We start from the raw sequence: 12,647 nt of genomic DNA, 5'->3' as shown, positions 1-12,647 counted from the left end.
CATGTTCCTCTCCATTTCTCCTTTCTGACTAATGAGACCATGTTCCTCTCCATTTCTCCCCTCTGACTAATGAGACCATGTGCCTCTCCATGTTCCTCTCCATATTCCTCTCCATTTCTCCCCTCTGACTAATGAGACCATGTTCCTCTCCATTTCTCCCCTCTGACTAATGAGACCATGTTCCTCTCCATTTCTCCCCTCTGACTAATGAGACCATGTTCCTCTCCATGTTCCTCTCCATTTCTCCCCTCTGACTAATGAGACCATGTTCCTCTCCATGTTCCTCTCCATGTTCCTCTCCATTTCTCCCCTCTGACTAATGAGACCATGTTCCTCTCCATGTTCCTCTCCATTTCTCCCCTCTGACTAATGAGACCATGTTCCTCTCCATGTTCCTCTCCATGTTCCTCTCCATTTCTCCCCTCTGACTAATGAGACCATGTTCCTCTCCATGTTCCTCTCCATTTCTCCCCTCTGACTAATGAGACCATGTTCCTCTCCATGTTCCTCTCCATTTCTCCCTGCTGCACTTTGGAGCTTTCATCATTTTATTATGGAAAGAGGGATTAATGAGAGGGAGAGAAAAGGAAAAGGTGAAACATACCGTATGATGTCTTTCGCCCACAGATACAAGTCACACACTGCATTGTGTGTGTGTGTGTCCATGTGTGTGTGTCTGTTTGTGTATGTGTCCGTGCGTGTGTGGGTGTGTTTGTATAAGTAGCTGTCATGTCAGCCAGTTCTGCCACCTTGACCCCCCCCCTCTCCCGTATCAGGTTGACTGCTCTCTCTGTGAGGACTGTATGTACAGTATGCAGCAAAATGATATTTTTCTGAAACAAAATCTACCCTGTTATTCTAAGGGGAGGATCTCATTCCCTCCCTACCTCCTGTTGAGATGTGTGTGTGTGTGTGTGTGTGCATGAATGTACAGTATGTGTGTATGTATATGTATGTCAGTGTCTGTGTGTCTGTTCGTGTGTGTATCCCCCTCCCTCCCTCCCTTCCTCTCTTCCTCCCTTCCTCTCTCCTTACCTCCTGTTGAGATGTGTGTGTGTGTGTGTGTGTGTGTGTGTGTGTGTGTGTGTGTGTGTGCATGAATGTACAGTATGTGTGTATGTATGTCAGTGTCTGTGTGTCTGTTAGTGTGTGTCTGTTTTAGTGTGTGTCTGTTCGTGTGTGTATCCCCCTCCCTCCCTCCCTCCCTCCCTCCCTCCCTCCCTCCCTCCCTCCCTCCCTCCCTCCCTCCCTCCCTCCCTCCCTCCGTCCATCCTTGTGTTTAAGGTAGAGACAGCTCTGTGTAGTTGCAGCAGTAAAACAGTTGGTGAGTGAATCATACAGCACCTTGTCATCAGCACCACACTATGTGGATAATGTATAGTTCCAACACAGTGTTAGAAGTACTACTTAGAGAAGACTGGTGATTTACCTGATTTCCTCACAGTCTGTAGATAGATGGAATTGCTAAATATCTTCACACATTGACAGATACAGCTTGTTTTTCTCCTCTTTATTCTCTGTGCTGTCATCCTTCATTCCTAGTCTGCCAGTATCACAAAGGACAAGAAGTATGTTTTGTTGAGGTACGCTGTCTGACTGTATAAAGACAATAGGTTTGTTACTGGGGTTATGAGACTTGGTAGAATAGGTCTGTTACTGAGGTTATGAGACTTGGTAGAATAGGTCTGTTACTGGGGTTATGAGACTTGTTACAATAGGTCTGTTACTGGGGTTATGAGACTTGTTACAATAGGTTTGTTACTGGGGTTATGAAACTTGTTACAATAGGTCTGTTACTGAGGTTATGAGACTTGTTACAATAGGTCTGTTACTGGGGTTATGTAAGAGTGTCTGGTGAACAGGACTGTAGGGTGCAGTTACCTCTGGAGAGAGATTGTGTGTGTCTGTACATTCATGCTTTGTATGTATGTGTGTGTGTGCTTGCTTGCGCGCCTCCATGCGTGCTGACCTGTGTGTGTGTGTGTGTGTGTGTGTGTGTGTGTGTGTGTGTGTGTGTGTGTGTGTGTGTGTGTGTGTGTGTGTGTGTGTGTGTGTGTGTGTGTGTGTGTGTGTGTGTAGTGGGAAGAGAGAAGGACAGAAATGTCTGCACAGCCACTCCAAGACCAGGGTTGGTGACCGCTGTATAGACTTATCACATAGTTGAACCTCATGTATTGTTCAAACATGGCGAGAGAGAACCATCTGGACCCCTTGTGGAGGCAGACACTTTACAGCACTACTGTAAATGGAGAGGCTTACAGGCAGGGTGTGCAGGCTTTTGTTCCAGCCCAGCACTAACATACCTGATTCACTTACTGAATGGGAGAAAGACTAGGCACTATAGAGCTGTGGTCACCTAACCTCGTTGTTGGACAAGCTACAGTACGAGGTGTGCAGGCTTTTGTTCCAGCCCAGCAAGAATAATTGAACAGGTTCCAGGAACAGAAAAGGGTTGGTGACTACTGGTGTTGAGTTTCTCCCTTGCTGTTCAGAATGTTACGCTTCAGGCTCATCTGGGTGGCTCGTGTTCAGTAGAGAGAAAACGTTTGAAAATGGGAAGGTGCTTATGTGAACTCGTCCAATCAGAACACAGATATTCCTATTGTGTTGTGAAATGTTTCGCTACAGTGGGCCCTACTGAACCAAACCCTTCTGTTCCCTGGCCCTGAGGCCTTCTGAGGGATCTCTCCATCTGGATTTACTTGTTGACAGAAGCCTTTGCTGCAGCTCCATGTTTGGCCCAGGCCCAGCTCACTTTCTACGAAGGAACATTTCTTCTAAATGTCACCCACAATATGAGTCAGATAGATATATTTCTCAATTAAAGTGGTATTAAAGAGGAATAGACTGCACTTGGGCTTAACTTTGTCCAGGCACGCAGGCAGACAGAGACGGACATACAGAGACGGACAGACAGAGACAGACAGGCAGACAGTAGGGTATATTGAACAGAATTAGTGCGTCTGGACAACGGTCTATAAAAAGCTGTTTCAACACAGACAGTGAGCTCTGCTTCCTCTGAGTGATTGGTCGAGAGAAAGCATCTTATTACTGTGACCTCTGAGTGATTGGTCGAGAGAAAGCATCTTATTACTGTGACCTCTGAGTGATTGGTCGAGAGAAAGCATCTTATTGCTGTGACCTCTGAGTGATTGGTCTAGAGAAAGCATCTTATTACTGTGACCTCTGAGTGATTGGTCGAGAGAAAGCATCTTATTACTGTGACCTCTGAGTGATTGGTCGAGAGAAAGCATCTTATTACTGTGACCTCTGAGTGATTGGTCGAGAGAAAGCATCTTATTGCTGCTTCCTCTGAGTGATTGGTCGAGAGAAAGCATCTTATTACTGTGACCTCTGAGTGATTGGTCGAGAGAAAGCATCTTATTGCTGTGACCTCTGAGTGATTGGTCTAGAGAAAGCATCTTATTGCTGTGACCTCTGAGTGATTGGTCGAGAGAAAGCATCTTATTGCTGTGACCTCTGAGTGATTGGTCTAGAGAAAGCATCTTATTACTGTGACCTCTGAGTGATTGGTCTAGAGAAAGCATCTTATTACTGTGACCTCTGAGTGATTGGTCTAGAGAAAGCATCTTATTACTGTGACCTCTGAGTGATTGGTCGAGAGAAAGCATCTTATTACTGTGACCTCTGAGTGATTGGTCGAGAGAAAGCATCTTATTGCTGTGACCTCTGAGTGATTGGTCGAGAGAAAGCATCTTATTGCTGTGACCTCTGAGTGATTGGTCGAGAGAAAGCATCTTATTGCTGTGACCTCTGAGTGATTGGTCTAGAGAAAGCATCTTATTGCTGTGACCTCTGAGAGACAATAGTGCAGCGATCATCAGCTCGATTCATGATGAGTTCTTCTTGAGCGGATGGTTAATTTGTAGACAAAAAATAAAATCACCTGAGGGCCAAATGTGGCCCGCGGGCCGCCGGTTGGGGAACCCTGCAATAAGGCATAGCATTACTGATACATCGGAATTCTCTCTGCATTGACCATATATCAGTCTGTACACTGTGTGTGTGTGTGTGTGTGTGTGTGTGTGTGTGTGTGTGTGTGTGTGTGTGTGTGTGTGTGTGTGTGTGTGTGTGTGTGTGCGAGTGTGTGTGTGTGTGTGTGTGTGTGTGTGTGCGAGTGTCTGTCTGTGTGTCTGTTTGTGTTATTTTAGGGTGTGTGTCTCATCAGCACAGTTCTGGAGGGATCATGTTCCTCTCATATTCAGTGTTTTTGGTGAAATACCATTATCTACATTACTTACTGTAGCTCCAGCTGCCCATGGTTTTAATTCAACTGCTACAATAGTCCTGCTTTGTCTCTCATTTGGTATTCTACCATAATAGTATATTATTTATTGTAGTTTTAGATTTATAGTGCTGTGTTTTACCCTAAAAGTATATTATTATAAACTATTCATGGAGGTAATAGATGTTTATACAGTACATTTGGGTCTGGTTTTAGTTTAGAAGGAAATGATGGTCATTGAAGGTCCTGTCTCCACCCTGTTTTCTCTCTCTCTGTGTGTGTGTGTGTGTGTGTGTGTGTGTGTGTGTGTGTGTGTGTGTGTGTGTGTGTGTGTGTGTGTGTGTGTGTGTGTGTGTGTGTGTGTGTGTGTGTGTGTGTGTGTGTGTGTGTGTGGCTGGCTGGCGAGCGTACTTCAAGAAGAGAAAAAGGTGAATCCCTCACTGAAGTTGTCTGTTCTATTAATCCTGTGGGAGGTGTGGGTGTGTGTTTCCACAGAGCAGTGCTGAGACGTAGAGTAACTTCTGCTTTCATAGTTCCGCTGAGCCCATAAACTCTCTCATAACCAGCAGGCTTGGACGCTACACTGTGTGTGTGTACTACAGCGTAGACAGCTACTGCACAAGGTTCTGTTAATATTCCCTGTGCTGGAGGTGAAAGAAACGCACACCTGTTTAGGCGAGGTGCTGGCTAGCGGAGTAGAACAGAGGTTCTACTGTATCTAGACCAACATGTCTTAGATTATATAGACTGAGAGGTTCTACTGTATCTAGACCAACATGTATTAGATTCTGTAGACTGAGAGGTTCTACTGTATCTAGACCAACATGTCTTAGAATCTATAGACTGAGAGGTTCTACTGTATCTAGAACCAACATGTCTTAGAATCTATAGACTGAGAGGTTCTACTGTATCTAGACCAACATGTCTTAGAATCTATAGACTGAGAGGTTCTACTGTATCTAGAACCAACATGTCTTAGAATCTATAGACTGAGAGGTTCTACTGTATCTAGACCAACATGTCTTAGAATCTATAGACTGAGAGGTTCTACTGTATCTAGAACCAACATGTCTTAGATTCTATAGACTGAGAGGTTCTACTGTATCTAGACCAACATGTCTTATATTCTATAGACTGAGAGGTTCTACTGTATCTAGAACCAACATGTCTTAGATTCTATAGACTGAGAGGTTCTACTGTGTCTAGACCAACATGTCTTAGATTCTATAGACTGAGAGGTTCTACTGTATCTAGAACCAACATGTCTTAGAATCTATAGACTGAGAGGTTCTACTGTATCTAGACCAACATGTCTTAGAATCTATAGACTGAGAGGTTCTACTGTATCTAGAACCAACATGTCTTAGATTCTATAGACTGAGAGGTTCTACTGTATCTAGAACCAACATGTCTTAGAATCTATAGACTGAGAGGTTCTACTGTATCTAGAACCAACATGTCTTAGAATCTATTGACTGAGAGGTTCTACTGTATCTAGACCAACATGTCTTAGAATCTATAGACTGAGATGTTCTACTGTATCTAGAACCAACATGTCTTAGAATCTATTGACTGAGAGGTTCTACTGTATCTAGAACCAACATGTCTTAGAATCTATAGACTGAGAGGTTATACTGTGTCTAGACCAACATGTCTTAGAATCTATAGACTGAGAGGTTCTACTGTATCTAGATCAAATTGTCTTAGAATCTATAGACTGAGAGGTTCTACTGTATCTAGAACCAACATGTCTTAGAATCTATAGACTGAGAGGTTCTACTGTATCTAGACCAACATGTCTTAGAATCTATAGACTGGGAGGTTCTACTGTATCTAGAACAACATGTCTTAGAATCTATAGACTGAGAGGTTCTACTGTATCTAGAACCAACATGTCTTAGATTCTATAGACTGAGAAGTTCTACTGTATCTAGAACCAACATGTCTTAGATTCTATAGACTGAGAGGTTCTACTGTATCTAGAACCAACATGTCTTAGAATCTATAGACTGAGAGGTTCTACTGTATCTAGACCAACATGTCTTAGAATCTATAGACTGAGAGGTTCTACTGTATCTAGAACAACATGTCTTAGAATCTATAGACTGAGAGGTTCTACTGTATCTAGAACCAACATGTCTTAGAATCTATTGACTGAGAGGTTCTACTGTATCTAGACCAACATGTCTTAGAATCTATAGACTGAGATGTTCTACTGTATCTAGAACCAACATGTCTTAGATTCTATAGACTGAGAGGTTCTACTGTATCTAGACCAACATGTCTTAGAATCTATAGACTGAGAGGTTCTACTGTATCTAGACCAACATGTCTTAGAATCTATTGACTGAGCGGTTCTACTGTGTCTAGACCAACATGTCTTAGAATCTATAGACTGAGAGGTTCTACTGTATCTAGAACCAACATGTCTTAGAATCTATAGACTGAGAGGTTCTACTGTATCTAGAACCAACATGTCTTAGAATCTATAGACTGAGAGGTTCTACTGTATCTAGACCAACATGTCTTAGAATCTATAGACTGAGAGGTTCTACTGTATCTAGACCAACATGTCTTAGAATCTATAGACTGAGAGGTTCTACTGTATCTAGAACCAACATGTCTTAGATTCTATAGACTGAGATGTTCTACTGTATCTAGAACCAACATGTCTTAGAATCTATAGACTGAGAGGTTCTACTGTATCTAGACCAACATGTCTTAGAATCTATAGACTGAGGTTCTAAGACATGTTGGTTCTAGATACAGTAGAACCTCTGTCTATAGATTGTGGGGGAGTGTTTGTGTGTTTGTGATCCCCCAGATAAAACATCACGTCAGTTTTGAACAGAGGAATGTATGTGTTGTCAATACCCCTTTAGTGGATCATCACACACACACACACACACACACACACACACACACACACACACACACACACACACACACACACACACACACACACACACACACACACACACACACACACACACACACACACACACACACACACACACTAACCCTTATCTTATCTTCTCTCTGCTTCTTCTCTCTCTGCAGGACTAACAGGACCAGCTGCCCTGTGGCATTGTGGGACTGAGAACACCAATATTGATGAGGGGCCAGTTTAGTCCCAACCTCCCCTCTGTATGCAGGTCCAGTTCTGACAAGAGGATACTCACTATGACTAATGGAAGCCTCTCTCTGTGTTTGGTCTCTCTGTATACAACTCTTCCTTTCAGATAGATGGAATAAAAACTCTTATACAAATCTATGTTACGTCATTTCTTCATCTGTGTGTCATGTCATCATGTATCTACAAATCATTTTTACAAACAGGGTCACTATTTTAGCCTAGCGTTGATTTTGGGTTGGGGTGGCAGGTCGCCTAGCGGCTTAGAGCGTTGTGCCAGTAACCGACAGGTCGCTGGTTCGAGTCCCTGAGTCGACTTGGTGTCTGTCTATTCGCCCTTCAACAACACATCTAACCCTAATTGCTCCTGTAGGTCTCTCTGGATAAGAGCGTCTGCTAAATTCCTAACATGTAAATGGAATGGATCTGCTGTATCCTATTCCACTATGGTTAAAACAACAGACAAAAAAATAATTAGCAACTATAGACTCCAATGTCTAATAGGAACACAGAGACTGGAATTTAATCAAATCTGCTTTAGAAATGTTTCTGCAAGTTCTTTGTTCAAAATCTACTTCAATAGAGTTTCCCAAAATTCCCAGGTTTCCCAGAAATGGTAGTTGGAAGATCACAGAATCAGCAGAAAACCCAGAATCCTCCAACCATGATTTCTGGAAAACCTGAACTGGAATTTTGCCACCCTACTTAAACACATCTGTACATCTACCTGAAAGAAGTCGACCAGTAATAGGTTTAATTACATTTATTTGAATACCCATAATAACTGTTTTTAGTTTTTTAACCTTTGTAAAAACAGGTACTGCGTCAATACAATGCAAGAAACAGCCAATTTAATTGGGCCCAACATTTATTCTGTGATACATGTCCTCATACAGTAGCGTTTTCCCTCATTGTTACGTAAGTGTTTTATATAACTGGTGTAAAACCAGTGAGATATAACTGTTATTATCCCAAAGGCTATGCTACCTTAGTCGCTGTGCTAGTCTTTGATCCTGAGAGATGAGAGATATAGGAGAAAACTTCTCTCCTCCAACTCTTTGAAGATGAGTCTAAAACACCAACGTTTTCAAATCCTCAAAAGCCTTGACCGTAAAGAGCATGGCACCATGGAATGTTATACGCCAGTCGTGTGTGTGTGTGTGTGTGTGTGTGTGTATGTGTGTGTGTGTGTGTGTGTGTGTGTGTGTGTGTGTGCACATGTTACGATGCCAAGCCTTGGTTTAACACTATTTGTCTTCTATCTGTTCTTATTGCAGGTGCCTTTGGCCTCATTCCTCCTGTGAGCCCCTGCTAACCCACATTAAGCCCTACGAAGTGCACACTCTGAAGTGCACACTCTGGAGAAAACTTCTCTTCTGCCAGTAATCCATACTTCTCATTGAGATATGAAGATGTGTGTCCCACTACTGATGGCTGTGCTGCCTATCATACAGGCAGGTCAGTACTGCAGCTATTACAGCTCTTATGAATGTTATGACTGTGTTATGACAGGTATTGAAGAGGTATTAGGGGTTCACGACAGGTCAGTACTGCAGCTATTACAGCTCTTATGAATGTTATGACTGTGTTATGACAGGTATTGAAGAGGTATTAGGGGTTTACGACAGGTCAGTACTGCAGCTATTACAGCTCTTATGAATGTTATGACTGTGTTATGACAGGTATTAGAGAGGTATTAGTAGTTTATGACAGGTCAGTACTGCAGATATTATAGATCTTATGAATGTTATGACTGTGTAATGACAGGTATTAGGGGTTTAGGGCAGGTCATTCAGCTGTTATTACAGGTATGAGACTATGATCTGAAGTCAGAATACTGCCCCACCTCCACCATGTAGTTTCTGTAGCGGAACATGGCCCTGGTAGAGGGTAGAGTTTTCTGTAGTAAAACATGGCCCTGGTAGAGGGTAGAGTTTTCTGTAGTGAAACATGGCCCTGGTAGAGGGTAGAGTTTTCTGTAGTGAAACATGGCCCTGGTAGAGGGTAGAGTTTTCTGTAGTGAAACATGGCCCTGGTAGAGGGTAGAGTTTTCTGTAGTGAAACATGGCCCTGGTAGAGGGTAGAGTTTTCTGTAGTGAAACATGGCCCTGGTAGAGGGTAGAGTTTTCTGTAGTGAAACATGGCCCTGGTAGAGGGTAGAGTTTTCTGTAGTGAAACATGGCCCTGGTAGAGGGTAGAGTTTTCTGTAGCGAAACATGGCCCTGGTAGAGGGTAGAGTTTTCTGTAGCGGAACATGGCCCTGGTAGAGGGTAGAGTTTTCTGTAGCGAAACATGGCCCTGGTAGAGGGTAGAGTTTTCTGTAGTGAAACATGGCCCTGGTAGAGGGTAGAGTTTTCTGTAGCGGAACATGGCCCTGGTAGAGGGTAGAGTTTTCTGTAGTGAAACATGGCCCTGGTAGAGGGTAGAGTTTTCTGTAGCGGAACATGGCCCTGGTAGAGGGTAGAGTTTTCTGTAGCGGAACATGGTCCTGGTAGAGGGTAGAGTTTTCTGTAGCGAAACATGGCCCTGGTAGAGGGTAGAGTTTTCTGTAGTGAAACATGGCCCTGGTAGAGGGTAGAGTTTTCTGTAGCGGAACATGGCCCTGGTAGAGGGTAGAGTTTTCTGTAGTGAAACATGGCCCTGGTAGAGGGTAGAGTTTTCTGTAGTGAAACATGGCCCTGGTAGAGGGTAGAGTTTTCTGTAGTGAAACATGGCCCTGGTAGAGGGTAGAGTTTTCTGTAGCGGAACATGGTCCTGGTAGAGGGTAGAGTTTTCTGTAGCGGAACATGGTCCTGGTAGAGGGTAGAGTTTTCTGTAGCGAAACATGGCCCTGGTAGAGGGTAGAGTTTTCTGTAGTGAAACATGGCCCTGGTAGAGGGTAGAGTTTTCTGTAGTGAAACATGGCCCTGGTAGAGGGTAGAGTTTTCTGTAGTGGAACATGGCCCTGGTAGAGGGTAGAGTTTTCTGTAGTGAAACATGGCCCTGGTAGAGGGTAGAGTTTTCTGTAGTGAAACATGGCCCTGGTAGAGGGTAGAGTTTTCTGTAGTGAAACATGGCCCTGGTAGAGGGTAGAGTTTTCTGTAGTGAAACATGGCCCTGGTAGAGGGTAGAGTTTTCTGTAGTGGAACATGGTCCTGGTAGAGGGTAGAGTTTTCTGTAGTGAAACATGGTCCTGGTAGAGGGTAGAGTTTTCTGTAGTGGAACATGGCCCTGGTAGAGGGTAGAGTTTTCTGTAGTGAAACATGGTCCTGACTAGCTGCAGAACGACAATTTTTAGGTATTTGACCTTTTAGTTGAGTAGGATGGAGAGCGAGAGGGATGAAGGAGGATAAATGGATGGTGAGAGATGAATGGAGGAAGAGAGATGAAGGGACAAAGAGTATGGAGGGAGAGACATGAATGGAGGATGAGAAATGAAGGGAGAGAGAGTATGGAGGGAGGCAGAGTAATAGAAGGAGAAGGTAGGAGGTAGAGGGAGAACGATGGAGGGGGTGAAATTGAAGGAGAGAGAGCGAGAGGAGGGAGATGGAAAGAGCGAGGGAGTGAGAGGGATGGGGAGGGTTTGGAAGAGAGGTAAGGAGAAGGAAAGTGGGAGTGGTATGGAGGGAGGGAGTGAGAAGGAGGAAGTAGGTCAGTCTGAGCGATTGAAGGTATAACTGTGTCTGCCACGTGTGAGGAAAGGAGAGTGTATCTCCCTCTCCACCTTCTCCCTCTATGTCTGGGTATGTGTGTGTCTGGGTGTGTGTGTCTGGGTGGGTGTGTGTGTTTGGGTGTGTGTGTGTGTGTCTGTGTGCGGCAGGGCAGCCTTTAAAGCCATGGCTAGACTCCAATGGCTCAGGTTTTCATATTAACAGACACATTAACAGACACACAAATATTTCTAGTTACATTTCCTTCCTTCTCTCTCTCTCTCTCTCTCTCAGTTAAATGTTCAATTAAATTCAAGGGTCTGGCATTGCTTTGGCAATGTTTCTCTCTCTCACTCGCTCTCTCTCTCTCTCTCTCTCTCGCTCTCTCTCTCTGCTGTTTCCTACCATAGTGTTTTTGTTTTTGACAGTAAGCTACTGTATATTCACTAACATGAAGGCCTAGCTTCGGTTGCCAGGTATTTTTTTTTTCCCGGTTGCCAGATTGGGATGTAATCCAAGTTACCCTTTAAAGGTCAGAAAAGTAACATGAGCAGTAGGAGGGAGGGATGTGTGTTTATGCTGCTGTTTCTGTTGGTTGTAAATACACACACACACACACACACACACACACACACACACACACACACACACACACACACACACACACACACACACACACACACACACACACACACACACACACACACACACACACAGAATTTCCTGTGCGTGGATTCTGCTGTTTGTGTCAGTGTGCTCTTAAAACACAGCATGAAGTTCCAACATAATGACAAAGACTTTAAACAGTGCTATTGTCAAACTTACTGTAAAAATAATATACATATATATAATTAATGCATGATACCCACTGGTAGAGCCCAATGGAGTAAGATGAAGATCCCCCTTAGACACTGATCTAAGCTCAGTTTAGCATATTCCCCATAATGGTTAGGGTTAAGATCCGTGGAGGAAAAGCTGATCCTAGATATCTGCCTAAGGGAAACGTCTTCAAAGAATCATCTCATCTGCTTTTCCATAGGGATTCACAGAATAAGAGCTAGTGGTTGAGGGCAGAAATAGGCAATAGCTACAGTATGCTTTGTGGGATGTTGTTGTGTTGTTTACAATATGATTTGTAGGGTGTTGTTTTGTTGTTGTTTACAGTATGCTTTGTGGGGTGTTTTGTTGTAGTTTACGGTATGCTTTGTGGGGTGTTGTAGTTTACAGTATGCTTTGTGGGGTGTTGTAGTTTACGGTATGCTTTGTGGGGTGTTGTAGTTTACGGTATGCTTTGTGGGGTGTTGTAGTTTACGGTATGCTTTGTGGGGTGTTGTTGTTTACAGTATGCTTTGTGGGGTGTTTTGTTGTAGTTTACGGTATGCTTTGTGGGGTGTTGTAGTTTACAGTATGCTTTGTGGGGTGTTGTAGTTTACGGTATGCTTTGTGGGGTGTTGTAGTTTACGGTATGCTTTGTGGGGTGTTGTAGTTTACGGTATGCTTTGTGGGGTGTTTTGTTGTAGTTTACGGTATGCTTTGTGGGTGTTGTTGTAGTTTACGGTATGCTTTGTGGGGTGTTGTAGTTTACGGTATGCTTTTTGGGGTGTTTTGTTGTTGTTTACAGTATGCTTTGTGGGGTGTT

General features: G+C 43.5%; 1 protein-coding gene across 7 annotated transcripts in view; it reads left to right on the top strand.

Annotated features, from left to right (window-relative positions):
• Positions 1-12,647, top strand: part of LOC129854176 (cell migration-inducing and hyaluronan-binding protein-like) — a 167,894-nt gene that overhangs the window by 107,755 nt on the left and 47,492 nt on the right. For 3 of the 7 annotated variants that reach the window (XM_055920962.1, XM_055920959.1, XM_055920961.1), the window contains exon 2: positions 8,657-8,837. In XM_055920962.1, coding sequence (XP_055776937.1) covers positions 8,786-8,837 — 52 coding nt within the window. In that variant the 5' untranslated portion in view covers positions 8,657-8,785. Of the gene's footprint in view, positions 1-7,306; positions 7,402-8,656; positions 8,838-12,647 lie in introns of all 7 variants that reach the window. The other 4 variants (XM_055920956.1, XM_055920958.1, XM_055920960.1 and 1 more) reach the window with 3 other exon arrangements.

The sequence above is a fragment of the Salvelinus fontinalis genome, chromosome 4 (assembly GCF_029448725.1).
Source record: "Salvelinus fontinalis isolate EN_2023a chromosome 4, ASM2944872v1, whole genome shotgun sequence".
NCBI lineage: Eukaryota > Metazoa > Chordata > Actinopteri > Salmoniformes > Salmonidae > Salvelinus > Salvelinus fontinalis.
This window is presented reverse-complemented; position numbering and strand designations above follow the sequence as displayed.